The following is a 21,791-nucleotide window of genomic DNA, read 5'->3' as shown; positions in this document are numbered from 1 at the left end:
GGTCCTGTATTCGGAGGGGAACCGCTGTCTGCAGACTCATACACGTTTGGGATGTGGCAGTTTGTGTACTGGCATTTTATTACTACTCTCTATGTCAGCCTTTCTGGGAGGTTTCGAAAACACATCTTAGAATATTTCGGTTTGCAGGAGTTTGGAGGGGAAGCATATTGTTCAACATCCTTGTAGTTAACCCAGCGACATTTAAGCGTCCAGTCCTTTTGTGAAGGAGGACAATTTTGGCAAGTCTGGAGTCATTAACAATTGTCGGACATGGCGAGTAGTAGAGCTCTGACGAGCGGGTGGAGGTTCGCGCCCGTGTGACAGCTGTTCACATGCAATCCGGGGTTGGAGAAGAGCGTGAAACATCGTATTGCCCATTTAGACCAACAGGTCTGAGCAGGATTACTTCGGGAGCATTATACCAGGATTCTAAGTGATTTACATCCACTACCATAACAAGACTACCGAGAGGCAGATTGTAAATAGCGTTGGATGTTTTCAGCTATTTTACGACAGTTACACCCCGTTTTGGAATCAGAGGAACTGTTTACCTACTCCTTGGGAAGCGTCTGTAACAGTTACCTGGCGAGTGTATAATCCGTTTGCAGGAAAAAAATTACTCACCTTGCAAATGTGTTCTCGTGATGAAATCAATTAATTAGCCTGTCAGTTTGATACCAATGACGTGCCGCTGGCAGGTGGATGCAAGAGCGAGAGTACCGCAGATTTCGAGAGTTGGAGCGTTAATCAGGCGTTTTCTCGCCGTGGTGGTATCTTTTACGGAACCTACACAGGGCGAGAGGATCATGGGTAAAAAGAACATCATCTATACTATCAAATTTATAAAGTGATACATAGTATGAACCTGATATTTTCAATTTGTCTCTGCTGTTACCTTGCGAGATTTTGTATGTGACGAGACATGTGGTTACTTTAAGAGCTGGTTCGAAAGCGAGGCGGCATCTTGCGACACAGGTTGTCTGTGTGCTCTTATCGCACCACCAGGGGCCAAAAATGATTTTAACAGTCTAGTACTGTGATGCAGGATGTAACAGATAAGAAAAGATACTTTTCTACCTGATGAGAGAATTCTTGGAGAAATGGCATGATGTTATACACTATTGTCACAAGTAACGATACTTTAGTGATGTGAGAAACATGTGTATATCCAATTTCTTCTATGTTCGAAAAGAAATCATATAAACTGGAATGATCTACATTTCGCATGAGAAATTCGAGTGTATTGACAAAACAACATAGCCGTTTCGGATGTTTTTGAACTGAGGAGTCCACATAATGGATGGGGCTGTAGTTAGCCCGAGTCGGGCTGCAGTGTACCGCAGTTGGTGGGGGAAGTGCTCGTGTTGGTCTGACGTAGAGGAGTAACTTGGCTTATGATGGGAGGCAGCTTCCACACTAGCCGTCTCTTCACATATACAATACATTAGATAGTTGGGCTGGACTAGACTGGAGGTGTCTGGAGGTGCTGGTCAGTTTTCTTTTTCATCTTGAGGCATTGTGTTCAGGTAAGATGATGAACACTACAATTGTAAAAAAAGTCAAATGATAAATTTCTCATATTTCTGCTACCTAGGATGCAACTTCAAATGAAAAAATGAAATGAGGGTATGGCATCGTTGGCCAGGAGACCCATCTGGGGACGTTCGGCCGCCAAGTGCAAATCTAATTTCAGTTGACGCCACATTGGGCGAGTTGACGCCAGTGATGAGGATGAAATGATGATGAGGACAACACAACACCCAGTCCCCGAGCAGAGAAAATCTCCAACTTGGCCGGGAATCGAACCTGGGCCCACTTGCATGGGAGGTGAACACATTACCACCCAGCCAAGCAGGCAGACTTCATTCTGAAATAATGTTGCTACAGGAGTCCGGTGTATAGGGGCAGTAGGGCAGTGGGTCGTTGTTCTAATTATCACTCATTCTAATGTTGCTCCTAGCAGCAGCTATTCCTATGTACTTTAGTGACAGCTTGCTGTTGTATCATTATTTCCCATATAGAGTTACTGCTAGCCTTTCTAGAGCGACTCTCTAGTGCTAGATTAATAGCGAAAATATCCTCTCCACTTCCTTCAGGAATTCACTAGTAGATTTGCAGGAGGCTACTCCTCTGTAGTTCAGTGACAGCTCGCTGACCTTTTACCTTCACCACCCATCGTTCCCATATAGGACTATTGGATAGACTGGCTGGAGTAAGTCTCCAGTGCTATACTAATAGCGGAAATATGCAATCCACATCTAGCAGTTGTTGATCAAACTCGTTGGAGCAACTGTCTAGTGATCGATCAATGGCAACTCAAATTGTATACAAAATAATAGATAGTTACGTTCATCCTATCCAGCAGCCCAACTCCACATGAGTCCTTTTCCCCACCGATTTCCAGTTGAGTTGGTCTCCTAACCTGAAGGAGAATATTCAAAATTTCATATTCCCGGCAATAAATTTGAATTTCCCGCCATTTTCCCTGGGCCACCATCTTGGATTACGGCACAGGAGGGGGTGTGGAGGGGATGGGAATTGTGGGAGGGACAGGAGCGCTCTCTGGTGATGGTGTTATGAACTAGGTCAGTTCGTGTCCAGACCTCAAGGTGAGTACACAAAAATTGATATTCGTTCCAATAAATTTGAATTTCACGCCACTTGTCCAGGAGTAGCGCTTGTGGTGGGTGGAGTTAGGTTAGTGGAAGTAGCCCGATTGAGCTTTTTTCCCATCAAAATTTGAACTTTACACTGCGACATCAGTTCAGTGATGCCATGTCTATGATCGCAAACTTAGATCCACCAGATTGAATAAATTTGGCAACAATGTAGAGTGTGGTGATGCTAGCTTTGTCCTACTGCGAGGCACATAGCGATGCAGAACACCTTTCTTGTATACAGTCTGCCACTGGAATTGGATGAGCATGCACATGATGCTTACGGATTACGCGAGCCATGATGAAAAAACATTGCCTTTATTTGGATCGTATGCTCTATCAGCCGTACCAGTAATGGTCCCGGATGGGACACCAATACTTGATTATCATCACACGAAGGTTTTGTAGGCGACTTTTTTGATGCGTAAACTACACTTACTAAGGACTGATCAAGTAAATCAGTCTGTCATTTGCCTTTCGAAGATTAGTTTTATACGACCAATCCATATCAAATGACTCACTGAGCATACTGCCAGTTATTTAATGGATGTGGCTGCTTTCAATGACTGCTTGGCAATCATGTACTTCTGAAATAATGGATCTTTCCGTCTGCTTATACCGAATAAGGTACATCAGTTTATCCTGATAGAGAACTGAAACATCTAGCATGGAGTTTTGATCCTGTGGATGTCTTCCCGCATTTCGTTACATTTTTCTAACGATGTGACTTCCCTGTTCGCAACACCACCATCCACGAACAGCATTGTGGAACTTTCGACGTTATCCACCGGATCATTTATGTATATTGTGAACAATAATAGTCCTGTAACAGCCCCTTGAAGTAATACTTTTGCGTCAGAAGATTGTCTTCCGTTAAGTGCTACTTGGAATTGAATGAGCATGCATATGATGCTTACGGATTACACGAATCCATGATGAAAAACCATTGCCTTTATTTGGATCGTATGCTCTACCAGCCGTACCACAAATGGTCCCGAGTGTTCCACCAGCAACTACATGAAATAATAATAATAATAATAATAATAATAATAACGATAATAGTAATACCAAGAACTGAGGTTGTATACTGGGTGTGTCTCCTATGGGTCGACACGCGCATTTTCTCTGATGTTTCTGCAGACATTTGTAATTTCGTTTTTGCAATGAGTCGCTAGAGTCGGCCTAAACTAACGCTGCTTATCACATCGCACACACGACGCCTAGCGTCGACGAAAAGCATCGGTTTGGTTCCTATTACACACAAAATGATTTTTAAATCCCACTTTCATGTGTCCATTCAGTACGGCGATCCTACATTAGGGTAGTGCGTTGTTCGGTTTATCGAAATGTATTAACAGGAAAAGTAAAAGACGAAGAATAACGAGTACCCAGCAGCGACTGAACGCGCTTCTGCATTGTGGTAGCAGACAGCGTGGACCTGCGTAATGCTCTCGTTGCTGGAGTATTGGTTATTCTTCGTGTTTTGGTGTGCCTGTTAACACACGTCGATAAAACGAATATTGCACTATACTAATCTGGGACTAATTTGGGACCCCTCTGTCGAATGGGTATGTAAATTCCCACTTTAAAAATAATTTTGTTTGTTAGGAAAAGGAAATGCTGGACGCCGCATGAAAGACATGACGAGCAGTATTTTGCTACATGTTGCAAAAATGAAATTGCAAATGTCTGCCGAAACACCAGGGAAAATGCACCTGTCGAGTCTTAAGAGAGAGAGACCCTGTGTAGTCACTTTTAGAGTGCTGTTCAAGTGTCCATCACGGTGGTAGGGTGACCAACTCTCCCGTATTTCCCCGGATCTCCCGTATTTAGAGACATGTTTTCATAATGTCCCGGCTCGTGTATTTTCAGGCTCAGACTTTGAAATCAAATAATGTTAATTTTGAAAACTTGGTTAAGCTGGTTTTTTTTTTGTTATGAGTATACCAGGAAGTAATGCTCACACTGAGAGAGTATTTTCTCTTATGAATAATCAGTGGACTGATGTAAGGAACAGAAGTAGCACAAACATAATCAAATCTGAACTACAAGTTTTCATGAATTTTCCTTATTCGTGTAGTGAATTCTTTGAATTTGCTAAAAATGATGTAAAACTACTGACTGAGGCAAAATATATTTCAAGATATGTATAAGTAATTGTGATGTGTAAATAAATAGTCTACTTTTACAAATACTGCTTTGATTTTTGGTGAAATTGTGCCGTGCTATTAATCTCCCTTATTTTTTGTCAAGGAGATAAGAATCTCCCTTACTTTCGTTTAGAAAAGTTGGTCACCCACTAAGCACCTGTGCTTCAGCTTTTCTTAACGTCATCCTTTTTTCTTTTCGCAGAAGCCACTGAACTGGCTGACCAACGGCGAGATCCCTCCGTATCCAGATCCACAGGGATCGAGTACTGACAGTTTCAACTTCCAGATAGGGGCGGCCTTGGGCGAAGTTTTCGATTTTGAAAGGGTGAGTCCGCTACTAAAGATATTACTATGGCATGTGCGATGATCGTTTCACAAACTACGACACACTATCATCAGAACATTCTGTGTAAGCTATTTTTGCTGGTTGTTAGAATCAACTACATGTATTACGGTATATTAATAATTTTTACTTATGGACCGTCTGACAGCAACTGAATAAAACACAATTTTAGTGCCATACGCGTTTCGCCTTTATTTTCTGCAAGGCATCATCAGTGGCAGGTGGCGTGGACAATTTCCGACATATTACGCTCCTGTTGCATTTTTGGTGTTGTTCTTCTTCTTATGAACGCCAATTTGCGGTTTTTTTCCCCATTCCACAACACTATGCACTGAACGCTTGAACAAGCGTTCAGTGCATAGTGTTGTGGAATGGGGAAAAAACCGCAAATTGGCGTTCATAAGAAGAAGACGCTTGAACAAGCGTTCAGTGCATAGTGTTGTGGAATGGGGAAAAAACCGCAAATTGGCGTTCATAAGAAGAAGAACAACACCAAAAATGCAACAGGAGCGTAATATGTCGGAAATTGTCCACGCAACCTGCCACTGATGATGCCTTGCAGAAAATAAAGGCGAAACGCGTATGGCACTAAAATTGTGTTTTATTCAGTTGCTGTCAGACGGTCCATAAGTAAAAATTGTTAATATACCGTAATATTACACGCAACTGAGGAAGACAGGACTATAAAAGTTGAAGATGTCAACTACATGTGTCTAAAGGTGATGTCACACAACTACCTATATTTACAATGCATGAGAAAACCTTTTAGCTAACAGAAACCTGGTGCAGTTTCCAGAGGTGTACAGGATAAGTTAGAGGGGGAAACAACGTACTTTAAGGATTATATGCTTTAAGGACTATATTCAAAAACGTCACCACCAATTTCAGTGGATTCTGCGCCCCGTATAGGCAGCTGACCAAAAGAGAAGGCCAGTGATGAGACTCGTCCTGAGGTATCACGGAATCGTCAATTTTGTAATGGAGGGAAGTGGGGGGGGGGGGGGTGTAAAGGGAGACCAGTGAAAGGCCCGCTAAACCCGCTGGGCAGAACAGGTAATTACCATCGTGGATAGGGCCAAATAGGTTGGGGTCAGTTTCATCTTCTAATTGTAATTTAATAACACTTTTACAACCAAAGCGGCACATAGCCGGACCTTTACCAAATGCAGCACTTTCACGGATGGAGGCCTCCAAACAAGAAATCTTAAAAAATCAATAAGATAAAAATCCAATTAAGATAGCAATAAACAATAAACTAAAACATCACCGCCAAGTAGATAGAGCAAACATATGCAAGGTGCAACAGAAATGGCTGAAGGCCACAATTAAGTTTCAAAATTTTAGAATATCTTACGATAGACTTTCAAAAGCACAAGGCCACAATGTTTAAAAACAATAAATTTTAAACGTTAACAAGATAAAAAAATTCAGTTAAAATGTCAGATAAAATAAATAAAGAAAACATATCACAGCTAAGTTGGAAGCCTCAAGGCAAAGCAGATACAACAAACATATTCAAGGTGCAATACCAATGGCTGAAGGCCACAATTAAGTTTCAAAATTTTAAAATATATTACCATAATCTTTTAAAGGCAGAAGGCCGCAATGTTTAAGCTCTAAAGATAAATTTAAGAATTAATTTTGTAAAATTTTTAAGAAAAAGGAAAATAGCCATAAGCCTTAAATTTTAAGCAGCTGAAAACATATAATTAAACACCGGTGGCACTCAGAAGCCTCCAAGGAGGTCGGTCTGCCCTCATCCACTTAGGCGAGACAGGTGATGAGCCCAACTACACTTGATCCGTCGGAACCTAACCAGGGGACAGCCACGGACCGACCGACACAACGACTTGCTTCCCATCAATCAGTACGTGAGAACTCAAACAGAAAAGGTTACAAACGTGATAATCCACAATGGAGTACGTATTAGCTGTCAAAATTACACATTATGTTGGACAGCAAAAATAGGTGAGGAAAGGAAGCTTGAAATTACGTTAGTGGCCTGGGCAGGTAACTGGATCACTAACGGCAAAAAATTCCACTGGTGTACTCAAATTATAGTCAGCCAAAGTAGTTAATTGCACCGCATGGCGGGTAAATTTCAGCAGTAGAAACACTCGGTGTTGCTCACAGGAAAACCTCCCCAACAACAAACCACCGAAACGAACCACCACAACAGCAATGGATGTGGCCTGGGCAGTTGAAACCACTACTCAACTTTGACGTCCTGGGTCAGTGAACCATGAAGCTCATAGTGATTGGACAGCTCCACACATGCTCCGACACTGCACAGGAACTGCCAGCGGACCCAGCCGACTGCACCGCATGGAGATAACTTCCCTCGTCCGCAACAACAGACCAACTCACTTCAGAATGCCGACAACATCTAAAATCGTCGCCAGTGGAAATAACACCAACTACACACACAACCTGACAAACACTTGCACAAAGGCCCGAACAATACACAACAGTAACTAAGCACGCACGAAGACAAATCGGGAGTCGTTGCACACACACACACACACACACACACACACAGCCGACTCATGAACGATCGGCGAGCCAAATCGTGTCGTCCAGTAGGACGACCGACCGACGATCCACCAAGACCGCGGCCCGGCTCAAGTGATGCGTGGTGGCAATGGTCGGGCGAGCCATGTCGACGCAGACCTCACAGCTGCTCCAACCCGACTGCACCAGTGCCGCACAGCAACTCCCCGACTGGCAGGTCCGGGCTGCGCTCCAGACGCGTTCCAACCGACTGGCAGACCCAAACTCGCGACCCGAACTCCCGACACGAACTCCCTAATAACAGCCAACGACCGGGAAGTAATACCAGTCGAGCAAAGTGACTACGAAAGGGGATATATCGATACGCACTGCTAACGCTGCTCACGGCCAGGCAAAGCAGCAACTCATTGACAGTAGTAAGCCAGCCAAAGTGGCCGCGCGGTTCTGGCGCTGCAGTCTGGAACCGCGAGTCCGCTATGGTCGCAGGTTCGAATCCTGCCTCGGGCTTGGATGTTTGTGATGTCCTTAGGTTAGTTAGGTTTAAGTAGTTCTAAGTTCTAGGGGACTAATGACCTCAGCAGTTGAGTCCCATAATGCTCGGAGCCATTTGAACCATTTGACAGTAGTAATCCAAATTAACGTAGTCAGGTGGAAGTACGTTAAAAACAGGGTGTAAAATACATGATGGCGGGAACACGAGCCACGCACAGCTCAACCATCTGTGACTACGGTAACTAAATTTAAATGTAAGCATGTCCCAGTAGCTATGCAGAAATGAAGAGGCTTGCATAAAACAGAACAGCATAGAGAGCTGCAACAAGTCAGTGGTAGGTCTGAAGTCTGAAGTCCAACAACAAAGATAGTTCTAGATCTACTGAAAGGAACTGACATCAATATTCTTCTGTAACCCACAATTGAATATCAAATGCCAAGGAGCAATTCTATTCGTCATTTACACTCTGTTCTCTGTATACTTCAGTGTGTAACCAGTCAATGAATCGACAACTCGCGAGAAACGGTACTGAACCTTGAAAGTGTGGTACCAACACCTACTCTTACGATCCGCTCCCACCATAGTCCTCCACTGATCCTCAACCGGTACGGTACGACACGTAGTGCTGCAGATCCTCACCGCCAGCGCGCCAACAAGAAGTACAGAACTCCAGACTTGCAGTATCTTACTGTGCGCCAGTTGCTTGTATCGTTACGCAATATACACTGATCAGCCAGAACATTGTGATCCCCGACCTACTATCCATATAAACTCGTCCAGGCGTTTGTAGCTTCACCTGGCGAGGAATGATTGTTACTCAGACACATGCACGGCGCATGTACTATCAGTGAGTGTGCTGTCCGTGTGCATAAAGGGAAAGGCGCGCAATCTACACTACTGGCGATTAAAATTGCTACACCGCGAAGATGACGTGCTACAGACGCGAAATTTAACCCACAGGAAGAAGATGCTGTGATACGCAAATGATTAGCTTTTCAGAGCATTCACACAAGGTTGGCGCCAGTGTAGACACCTACAACGTCCTGGCATGAGGAAAGTTTCCAACCGATTTCTCGTACACAAACAGCAGTTGACCGGCGTTGCCTGGTGAAACGTTGTTGTGATGCCTCGTGTAAGGAGGAAAAATTCGTACCATCACGTTTCCCAATTTGATAAAGGTCGGATTGTAGCCTATCGCGATTGCGGTTTATCTTATCGCGACATTGCTGTTCGAATTGGTCGAGATCCGATGACTGTTAGAAAAAAATGGAATCGGTGGGTTCAGGAGGGTAATACGGAACGCCGTGCTGATCCCAACGGCCTCATATCACTAGCAGTCAAGATGACAGGAACCTTATCCGCATGGCTGTAACGGATCGTGCAGCCACGTCTCGATCCCTGAGTCAACAGATGGGGACGTTTGCAAGACAGCAACCACCTGCACGAACAGTTCGACGACGTTTGAAGCAGCACGGACTATCAGCTCGGAGACCATGGCTGTGGTTACCCTTGACGCTGCATCACAGACAGGAGCGCCTGCGATGGTGTACTCAACGATGAACTTGGGTGCACGAATGGCAAAACGTCATTTTCTCGGATGAATCCAGGTTCTGTTTACAGCATCATGTTGGTCGCATCCGTGTTTGGCGACATCGCGGTGTACGCACATTGGAAGCGTGTATTCGTCATCGCCATACTGGCGTATCACCCGGCGTGATGGTATGGGGTGCCATTTGTTACACGTCTCGGTCACCTCTTGTTCGCATTGACGGCACTTTGAACAGTGGACGTCACATTTCACATGTGTTACGACCCGTGGCTCTACCCTTCATCCGATCCCTGCGAAACCCTACATTTCAGCAGGATAATGCACGACCGCATGTTGCAGGTCCTGTACGGGCCTTTCTGGATACAGAAAATGTTCGACTGCTGCCCTGGCTAGCACATTCTCCAGATCTCTCACCACTTGAAAACGTCTGGTCAATGGTGGCCGAGCAACTGGCTCGTCACAATACGCCAGTCACTACTCTTGATGAACTGTGGTATCGTGTTGAAGCTGCATGGGCAACTGTACCTGTACACGACATCCAAACTCTGTTTGACTCAATGCCCAGGCGTATCAAGGCCGTTATTACGGCGAGAGCTGGTTGTTTTGGGTAGTGATTTCTCAGGATCTATGCACCCAAAATATATTATACTAGAACTAACGTGATTAAATTTTCACGCATTTGTCCAACGAATAACCGTTTATCCTCTGCATTTCTTCTTGGTGTAGCAATTTTAATGGCCAGTAGTGTATGTGAGCTTGACTGAAGGCACATTCTGATAGACTGGAGGCTCGGCACAAGAATTTAGGATGGTGCGTGACTTGTCGTGTGTTCGAGGAGTGCAGTGGTGAGTGTCTTCAAAATGTGGTGAAACCACGTCCAGACGAAGTGGGGTTGGGCTGCCACCCATGTAGGACGTCGTAGTCTGGGTAGACTGGTAAAACTGGACAGGTGGTGAACCGTGGCGCATCTAACATGAGACTTTAATACTGGGCGGAGCAAAAGTGTGTCTGAACATACAGTGTAGAAAACACTCCTAAGAATTGGTCTCTGCAGCCAACGACCCATGCATGTGCCAATGTTAACACCACATCGGCAGCTGTGACTGAAATGGGCACGTAACCATCGTCATTGGAAATTGGCGCAGTAGCAGAGCGTTACAAGGTCTGATGAATCCCGGTACGTTCTTCATCTCGCCAATGGGAGGGCGCGAATCCGTAGTCCTCAAGGGGAACAGCCCCTTGACATCTCCACTGCTGGACGGAAACAAGCTAGTGGCGGCCGCATTATGCTCTGGAGAACATCCATGTGGGTATCCATGGGTCAAATGGAGTTCGTGCAAAGCATCATGACGGCCAAGACGTATCGTACACTGGTTGTACAACACGTACACTCTTTCGTGGCTATTATGTTCCCCATCAGCATCGGTATTTTTCAACAAGCTAATGCACCATGTCACAAGGCTAGGAGTATGTTGGAGTGGTTCGAGGAACACAGTGGCGAGTTCCAATTGATGTGCTGCCCCCTCAACCTCCCAGATCTGCACCCGATCGAGCACATCGGACATGTGATTGAAAGTGGCATCAGAGCTCATTACCCTCCCTCCACCTCTCCCCGAAATTTGACTCCCCCCAGCGACGTACAAGGCCTCATTGCTTCCATGCGTAGCCGCTGTTATCCGTGCCGAAGGTGGACTTGTCGGTTATTAGGTAGATAGTCACAATGTTCTGTCTGATCAGGTTATATTGATGAGACATAACACTATACCCACTGGCCACCGTGACGTTAAACGCCACCTAATAGCTGAAACGAAAGTAGTAATGATGCGTCGGTTTGCAATAAAAGGTAGCAAAGAACATCATCATGTTAAACATAAAATACCACAAATATAAAACATACACCACGTTGTGCTGATGTCCTAGCGCACTCGTTTACTTAACACCACAATGGCGACTGAGCAAGCACGGTATTTCCGCAGGTGAGTGCGTGTACAATTATTTTCACTACGGTACTTGACAATCGATATGTACTCGCATAAATCTCGAACTACATCTGCCACAAAACAAATTCTTTCTTCATTCCAACCTCATTAAAATTACTTTTAACAGAAATAGGTAACATTTTTAAAATTACAAGTTTGCGATGAATTATATTTTGAAAATTAACAGCATCGTTTTTTAAACACGTATATTTACGATAAAAGTACAGTTCATATTATTTAACTACACACAGTATATGCATCGATAGCAGCTGACAGAAATATATTACGATGTACATTTACGATAAAAATATTTATTTGTCTACCACAGTATATGAATCGATGGCAATTCAGAGAAATAGATAACCATGGTAACTGTATACAAAACAACATAGACCACAGTCACTGGATCGCATTGTATACAAGATGCTGTGGAGCTCGTAGTATAAGTTCGATACGGTGCCTGATGTCTACTCAAGATTGTTAGGTTTATATAAAATAAATAATCACAGCACTCCATAAAACGACGCAACGTCAGTATGTGACTTTCTAGTTTGTAAAGATCATGAACTTCTATTAATGTTGCAGAGTGTATATAGCGTTTAAATGAGGTAATATTTGTATTAGCCAGCCTGACTTGGAATGTCTGTTTATTAAACTTTCAGATCTGATGACGACAGCATAGATCTCTCGAAACTGGTAAAAAGATTTGCAACCAATCTTGCCCTACCTAGTTTTTCAGAACAATATAACTTTTAGTTACTTTTAATTTTGATTTTATCGCAGTTTCACACTATTTTATAGCTTCTCTTGTACTACTTTTATTTCACTGAGCCATAATCCCTTTTTCTTCTCAAGATTTTTAATCTACTTTCTTCTCTATTATCGCTGCATCATGTATTTTTATAATAGGTTTCGCTTCTTGTTTTTCTGTTCCAAAGCCCTATTACCTATTTTTTCTGTTTTAACATCAACATTTCTTGTTCAATCTTAAAGTCAACAATCTTCTTAAATCATCCCATGTAGGCTTTCACGGCAGGCGTCTTCATCAGTAAACACTTCCGGGCTAAGTTGCCGTGGTCACAGGGAGAAGAAGTTCTACAGATCGACCACGGCAACTTAGCCCGGAAGTGTTTACTGATGAATCTTCTTAAATTTATAAATTGTGCTAAGTTTTTGTCTAACTTACAAGGTACAGTGGCCTATAGGTCTTCATACACAGTACCAGGATTTGCTACACTGTCGGTTTCGAGCTATTACTGCTGTAATGCTTAAATCGTACAGCAGATGTAGACTGCTGTATAGTTCCGAAGATAAAATTAAATAAGCACAGCTTGTACTTTGGCAGTCGATTGTCGGGGGGGGGGGGGGGGTTACGCTTTAGATCATTAATAGAATGCTCAAAATTTGGATTGGCTTATCATCGCCTTGTTTATTCGTTGTTTCAGGAACTCACAGCTGTTCACTCCGTGCGAGCTGGATTCGATTTACTATCACTGGTCTGTCAATATTCAGTTTGAAATGGTTAGAACCAACTCATGAAATATAAACCCAACTAAACCTGTGCTATCGAAAATAACAAATGCTTTTAGCTTGAAGATATTATTTTATCACAGTTCTTTCGTGTGCATGACGGTACTCAGCACTAATATCACATCCGTCGTAGTCTGTAGCGTCCAGCTGCATTAGTATTGTTGCTCGTTTGAGCTTCGCTTCACTCGCAAAGATAATCTCTGTATTGTTATTTCGGAGCTATCGCTTGACTGCACTTTCACAATTGAATTCACGTTTCTTCAATCCAGAACTGAAATACAGTCAATTTAGCCTTTGAAAAGAACCCTACATAACATTTCTCCCCACCTGAAACACAGTAACGTAAATTCAGTAAATCAATAACACTTGTGTTCGGTATGAGTACTTGCGAGATGTATTTTAAATGGAACTTCAGCTTAAACAACTTCACTTGACCTTAAAAAACTTTCAACTAAAGTCAGTGATCAATAAAAATGTTCTTCAGTTTGGAATTAAATCTTCAAAATACATTTGCTCACTTTTTGAATCTTTATTACACAGCTTTTACACACACTGATAATATCGCCACATCTCAAACATGAATGAAATCAATCGATTGCTAGCAACTAAACGTGGGCCAAACTGACCATGAGCGGAAACATAGTTTATTATTACGATTCAAAGTACAGCTTCTTTCTTTTATCTACGAGCAAGCTGCTTCAGGATGTCTTATCTGGTAAACGGCAGTCGATTCAACGCCAATGTAAGCAAGCGACGACAGAAAGGTGGTGTCTTCTGGCACTGCCACTATCCATGCTCGTAACATGAAACATAAGAAAACAACACACATTTTTACAGAGTGATACATTCATACGAAATATACAAAATCTTCGCTTTTTATTATCACTACTAAACTTACAGCTACTACTGTCCATGTACCGTGTGCTGGAGCAGCACTCCCTTCCTTTAGGAGGTGGTGGCTGGAGAGTTGGACGCTACGGCGTACAAACCACTGTATCATAACAAAGTTCATAACTTATCGAAGAATTATCCACTCAGTTGTGACACCTCATTACTGCTATTTGTAACGCAATACTATTAATTTACATAAAAAAACTTCTGAAGTGTACAAAACGTAATCTCGTAACAGCACGGATTCAAAAATATGCCTTCGAAAAATAACGGTCGCCACGTGTAACACGACGACGCTCTCTTATCTGAAATATCACGAGAAACGGGCATAGGCTTCCTACGGTAACTGCAATCTGCTTTTAATTAGTGGCTAGCGGCTTAGCAGGAGCCGTCGTTGCAAATCCTCTGTACAGTACATTAATGTTGAAAGAGACGTTATACTATGTTCAAAGTACCACAGTTACTAAAATTCTGTTGCTCTCACCTCCGCAACAATACTAGCAGATATTAACTGAGTGAATATCAAAGCAATTAGTACCATTTTGAACAGACATGACGACTGAGACCAATGTTTCTAAAACCGAGGTAAGCCTGTTCCACCTCTCTAATCGCCTTTCATCAGCAGAGATCAGTCCACAGTTCGGCCTTCTTAGCACAGTCAGATACAACGAAAGCCCAAAATACCTTGGAGTCACTCTGGACAGAACTTTAACATACAAAAACACCTTTCCAACTTGGCCAAGAAGATACAAACACGAGTGAACCTTGTGAGAAAGCTGGCAGGCAGTACATGGGGAGCAACCAGATCAGTCCTCCGAGGAGTATCCCTTGCACTGGTATACTCTGCAGCAGAATACTGTGCAGTAGTTTGGCTCCGAAGCGCCCACGTAGTGAAAGTAGACGTCCAGCTGAACTCAGTTATGAGAGTAATTAGTTCTACACCTACTTGCTGGCTACCAGTGCTTTCAAACATCTGTCCACCAGACCTCCGTCGAATTCTGCTCTTTACAATCTCTGTCAGCAAGTTTCTGAAAACAACTCGATCCCTCTTCATGACGATTTGCTGTCACTGCCCAGGAAACGCCTCAAATCTAGAACACCAGCATATGAAATGGGAGTCCAAATGCTATCCACAGGATTCGACCAGGACGCAGAGTGGAAACGTGAGTGGCAAGCTACAAGAATCCGAAACCACGAACCTGTACCCCGTGATACATCATGTGATATCAAATATCATGACTCGATCATGTCGTATTTACTACTGCTGGCGAACCTTATGGATTTTGGGCACAGGATCAGGGACTTCAGCCTAGAAACTGCAAGGCGCAAGTGTGCCAACACCTTGCAGCTAAGAGAACTCACGGAGCTGGAGAAGTACGGTTAACACGTAAAAAAGCGGGATTATGTCAAGATGCTCTGATTTAAAAGACACTGAAGCTGCCAGGTAAGTTGAGAAGCTAGTTCCCTTCTTTTACATCTCAAACTCTGTCGAGGATATATTCGCCTTTTTGTACTTTGATAGGAGCATTTTTCGTTCTGGTATGAGTATATATGCCTATTAGCCCAGCAGAAGAGTAAGAGAATGAAAGGACTGTTCGATGATTTAAGAGGAATCTTTTATATCGTTAAAAAGGGACCAAAATTACTTGTGACGATAGCCTGCAATTCAACATTAGGAAAAAGAGGAGTAGGAAAAATTTTAGAAGAGCACGAGTCGCGACACTGAAAGAAATGGAAGCCGCCGTATGGCGTTATTCACACAGTAAGATTCAATAATCGCTGAAATTAGATTTAATAACCATGAAAGAAGGTTATTTATATGGAAGACATCTGGAGACACCTGGCGTTTCAAATGTTGATTACAAAAATGTAAGGTAAATATTTTGAAAAATATCTGAAATTCCTAAGGAGTAGCTGTAGGCTCTAACCACAATGTGTTGGCTACGAACTGTGGAATTTCAGACAGGTAGGTAATTGAGGCTATGGCACCTGAATAAACTAAAACAATTAGAAGTCGTGCAGAGTTCCTAACAGAGCTGCAGGTAACTACTACATGAAATAGTCGAAAGAACTGTAATAGAAACGAACCATTAGCTTTATGAAATGAAATACTGGAGGCATTAGTGATAGACAGAAAGTGGACAATAAAAAATAGGGTTGTCTAGACGGCTAGTATATAGTTGGTCCCAACAGTTGTGGAAATGCCCTTGGCTATGCGAAAGATAGATACGCCGTATAAGTAAATTAAAAAAGAGAAAAGAGAGAATGAGTTCTATGAATATCGAGAGCTGAGAGTGTGAGATGACAAATGGAAGGAATATACAGGAGGATTACATGGAGGATAGAAACGTGAAGACACTGTTATGAAAAAATTAGAGGAAGTAAAAGAAGACGAGATGAGGATGCGGTAGTGAGAGAAGAATTTGACAGAGCGCTAATTCTAAATCGATACAAGGTCCTTGGAACATGTACCATGTTTATTAATATTCTTATATGATTATTAATATTCTTGGGAAACCGACCAAAATAAAACTATTGCACCTAGTATGGCAGATATGTTACACAGACGGAACGTCCTCAAACGTTAAGGAGACTGTGATAATCCGAATACCAAGGAAGGTCAGTTCTGGCAGTTTGAAGCGTTATTGAACCATAAATTTAGTGTCATGAATGCGAAATACTAACACAGATTGTCTACAGAAGAATAGAACGACTGGCTAAGTTCACTAGACGAGCTGATAGCGTCACAAAGCGGCCAACTTACGGCACAACAAGTCTTCCAGTATATCCAGAACTAAAGAAATAAAAAAGAGTATAACAAAGCGAACAAAAACATTTACACTAACTGTGCCATGGTTCTACTAACAGGTCGTGCATTCTACTTTTGCTTGAGGTATAAAACCACTCATCCACCTGAATCGGAAAACCATCAGACACTTGTCAAGTAAGTAAATAGTAGCAAAAAGATTAAAAAGGAGTAACACAGAGTAATACTGTAAACTTGTGATAGAAAATAACGACTCAAAAGAGAATATAGGATTAAGAACATACCAACAAAGTTTTTGAACAAGCTTTACAAACGAGTAAATAAAAGAAAATTGTACAGTATGCACCTATGCAACATGCATTTTGTAAGTTTGTTTCAGAGTCCAAATAAGAAATATTCGTTTCGAATTTGTCAATACGAAGGCATTTTACACAGCATAAATGTGTTACGAACACAAGCCAGAAAGCCGACATTGCAGAAAGGAGAACAAACCTGGAAGAGATTGCCACACCTCCCACGAGAAACTGGAATCGTAAACTCAGCAACGCGACCTCAGCGATGAGAAGAGAGATTAAAAGTTTCACATGAACGTCCATCGGCTTGCTGATATGGCGAAAAGCAACACACTGAAATCGTGAAAGCCGTTCTTACGAAACAGAGTGGTGATGAAGACCGCTGATCAGATCAGAAAAGTATGCCACATTCGGCCATCGCCGGGTCGACATAACGTCACTACCTCACTACCCAGCAGTAATAAATACTCCCGCTTCTGAACCTTTGTCTGAATCTTTGCGTTGCTGTACACCGGCTGCAAGGTTGAACCTGTGATGCACTGCTACAGTTCGTCAATTTCTGCCTCCGAGACTGCTACCTGTATGGCCTGCCATACTCGGTCGCTAGGTCGCTGTGAGCTGTCGTCCTCATTAGAAGATTTGGAGACTTCTGCCAATGGCTTACTGAACTGCAGTGGCTATTTGTCACAATATTTGGGAGGCCCGCTAATCGCAGCTGCACCCAACTGTTACCTGTAAGCAGTCATCGATATTTCTGGCCTCCCTTGATGCAAGGGCTACGCTGAAGACCATCTCCACACCAAGCAGAGCTGCTAAGAGATTATCCGAGCACACCGCCTTCGGTGTCAACGAGAGTGCTCTGGTAATTCGCAATCTCCGTGCTGGGCGTCAACGCCTGTCGTACGGGCTCCGCCATTCGCCCTCGAGGCCTCCCACCCACCCGACACAATGATTGCGTGAACCAGACGCTGAGGGCAATTTCTCCTAGAATCTCAGCATCTACGAGTTCAGAGAGGCCACGTGGTGCACTGCCGCCGGCCTGGGAGCCGACACAGGGAATAATACAACGCTGTAAACTTTAACGGATGAATTCTTGTTCTGCTAATGTTGTATCATTAGTTCCCTGGGCGCTGATGGGACTGCAATGCCACACCCCACGCTCCGTCCCCCCACAACAGTAGACGTCTCACCCCAGGCCTCTACAATACCAACACGATATGTCCATTGAAGAATGGAACGACTGACAGGAGCTGATCTGGAGTTCGGTTAAGGACAGATGCACGAACAGGTGCTGTAATTCTAAGTCTACGGCTTAACACAGATTGAAAAAACGTTGCCCCACGTTCATAGCATCGGCGAGTTTAGGAAAAGCTCTTGACAATATTGACTGCAATACACGGTATGACATTCTGGAGTTCCCAGGCACAAAATGTCGTTATTAGTACAGAAACAACATAGCCAATTGCAGATTTTACAGCTATGAGAAAGGAAAAACGTGATAGGATGCCAGAATGTGAGAAGGGAGTGAGACAGCATTGTAGCCTATGTTAACTAGTTCGTACATCGTCAAACAGTAAACTAAAACAAGGAATAATTTGTAAATAGTAGATTTCAGCTATCAGTCACCCTTTTTTATTTTTTTTTTTTTACTGGCGGATCTAGATTTCAGCTAGACTCTAGCCATTCTCAATGTACTATCATTTTTTATCAATGCATGTAATGTTTGTTGGTCGGGCTTCATCCACAGTTCATTGAGTACTCAGTTCATTGAGTACTCAGTTCATTGAGTATTCAATGAACTGTGGATGAAGCCCGACCAACAGGCATTACATGCATTGATCAAAAAATGATAGTTAATTGAGAATGGTTAGTTTCTAGCTGAAATCTAGATCTGCCAAGAAAATTTAAAAATGACGACTGATAGCTGAAATCTATTATTTACAAGTTAATATAACAGTCGCTTCGTGCAACAGCCTTCTGAATGGGAGGTAAACCGATGAAGGAAAAATTTTTCAAGTGAATTAATGAAATAGCAGGATGTATTTTCAGGAGGTCCTGCCCTACAGCTCTTACATACACTATGTGATCAGAAGTATACGGAGAGTTGGCTGAAAATGACTTACAAATTCGTGGCGCCCTGTATCGGTAATACTGGAATTGAGTATGGTGTTGGCCCACCCTTAGCCTTGATGATAGCTTCCACTCTCACAGACATACGTTCAATCAGGTGCTGGAAGGTTCCTTGGGAATGGCAGACCATTCTTCACTGAGTGCTGCACAGAGGAGAGGTAGTGATAACGGTCGGTGAGGCCTGGCACGAAGTCGGCGTTCCAAAGGTGTTCTATAGAATTTAGGTCAGGACCCTGTAAAGGCCAGTCCATTACCGGGAAGTTATTGTCGCGTAACCACTCCGCCACAGGCCGTGCATTATGAAAGGTGCTCGATCGTGTTCAAAGATGCAATCGCCATCGCCAAATTGCTCTTCAACAGTGGGAAGCAAGAAGGTTTCCACTTCACTATCACATCAGAAACAGTGGACATACGGCTGTTTAGGAGTGTGGAAATCTCGCGTACAGACGTATGACGCAAGTGACTCCCAATCACCTGACCACATTCGATGTCCTTGAGTTCCGCGGAGCGCCCCATTCTGTTCTCTCACGATGTCTAATGACTACCAAGGTCGCTGATATATAGTACCTGACAGTAGGTGGCAGCACAATGCACCTAATATGAAAAACGTATGTTTTTGAGGATGTCCGGATACTTTTGATCTCATAGTGTATATATGAAAAATGTCGTATTATTGCCTTGAGCCACTTGTAAAATACTTTATTTACACAACCTGTTTCAGTCGTATGACTGCCATCAGGTTCATAAAAGTATTCGTAGCATCCTGACAGGCGAAATATAAAATCATCATCATCATCAGGAGACACTTTGTCCCGAGTTTCTAGTCCTGCCAGTGTGAAAACTGTCACATTACCAACTGGAATTGGTAGTGAAATACTTTGTTTATACCAGCATTTTTTTGTCGTCTGGCCATCGTGAGGTTCATGACAGTATTCAGAGCAGCATGTTAGGCTAAATATAAAATTATTATCGTCGGGTGATAGAACCATGAATTATACACTCTTATCATATCGTAATACAAATTACAACATCGAACTATATAAAGGTGCGGCCGGTAGTTAAAACTGTAATTGGCGTTAACGCTGTGAGAAGATCCATACTACATGCAGCCAACTGGGTGTGGATCTGTTAAAGCATTACAGTTTTAACATGAGTGTGTATACCACCTAGCACAGTTTTTATAGTACAACGATGTAATTTATATTACGATATGATAACAGTATATCATTCACGGTTTTATCTCCCGACGAGAATAATTTTATATTTAGCATAACATGATGCTGTGAATACTTTTAATAACCCCATGATGATCAGACGACTGAAACTGGTTATGTAAATAAAATATTTTACCAGCAGTTCTAGACGGTAATGTGACATTTTTGAAACTAGCAGGACTAGAGATCATGGGGCAGAGTATACTAGAAGCATCAGTATTCACAACATGATTCTTCTGGCTATGTAGGCGCTGTTGAACGCCCATACCCGGTTCGGATGCTCTTTTCTCTGAGACGTAAAGAATAAGAAAGCAGTGCAACGGCAGTGTCACGATCTATGTTACAGATGCTGCAGCGTGAAATGATGATGGACAGTGAACCATCCGAATTTCTCACCGACGGGAGTTCTCTGAGGACCGCATTACATCTGGCCCAGCTGATAACTCGTGGTGAGTAATGCTCCTTCGAAATGTTACTGCAATGAAAGACACCTTGGTGATAATCACTCCGTAAAATTTATTGCAGAACTAGCTGTGTGGGGCATCTAATTCTAATTAACTATCTCTGTAGCAGTTGTCTGTTTCTAATCTTTCTCATTGTACACAATCACTTTGCTGTTAATGCGTACTGGAATTGCGGTATTGATTATAATCGAGACAGGTAGGTCATTGTTCTCACCTACGTTTCCAAAGGGTATCCCAGAGAGAAGAAACACTAATGGGCAAGATGATCTACATAGTGGTATGGGTATGGGGTATGCATCTACATCTACATCTACATCTACATCCATACTCCGCAAGCCACCTGACGGTGTGTGGCGGAGGGTACCTTGAGTACCTCTATCGGTTCTCCCTTCTATTCCAGTCTGGGTATTGTTCGTGGAAAGAAGGATTGTCGGTATGCCTCTGTGTAGGCTCTAATCTCTCTGATTTTATCCTCATGGTCTCTTCGGGAGATATTCGTAGGAGGGAGCAATATACTGCTTGACTCTTCGGTGAAGGTATGTTCTCGAAACTTTAACAAAAGCCAGTACCGAGCTACTGAGCGTCTCTCCTGCAGAGTCTTCCACTGGAGTTTATCTATCATCTCCGTAACGCTTTCGCGATTACTAAATGATCCTGTAACGAAGCGCGCTGCTCTCCGTTGGATCTTCTCTATATCTTCTATCAACCCTATCTGGTACGGATCCCACACTGCTGAGCAGTATTCAAGCAGTGGGCGAACAAGCGTACTGTAACCTACTTCCTTTGTTTTCGGATTGCATTTCCTTAGGATTCTTCCAAT

The 21,791-nt window shown here is 43.0% G+C and overlaps 1 protein-coding gene across 1 annotated transcript in view; it reads left to right on the top strand.

Moving 5' to 3' along the window:
* Positions 1–20,964, top strand: part of LOC126094998 (lipase 1-like) — an 86,607-nt gene extending 65,643 nt beyond the window's left edge. Inside the window, exons 5-6 of the mRNA XM_049909654.1 lie at positions 5,010–5,132; positions 20,854–20,964. Of these exons, the coding sequence (XP_049765611.1) occupies positions 5,010–5,132; positions 20,854–20,964 (234 nt within the window). The remainder of the gene's footprint in view (positions 1–5,009; positions 5,133–20,853) is intronic.
* The last annotated feature ends 827 nt before the right edge of the window (positions 20,965–21,791 follow it).

The sequence above is a fragment of the Schistocerca cancellata genome, chromosome 8, assembly GCF_023864275.1.
Source record: "Schistocerca cancellata isolate TAMUIC-IGC-003103 chromosome 8, iqSchCanc2.1, whole genome shotgun sequence".
Taxonomy (NCBI): Eukaryota; Metazoa; Arthropoda; class Insecta; order Orthoptera; family Acrididae; genus Schistocerca; species Schistocerca cancellata.
The sequence above is the reverse complement of the archived record's forward strand: the minus strand, read 5'-3'. Positions and strand labels throughout refer to the sequence as shown.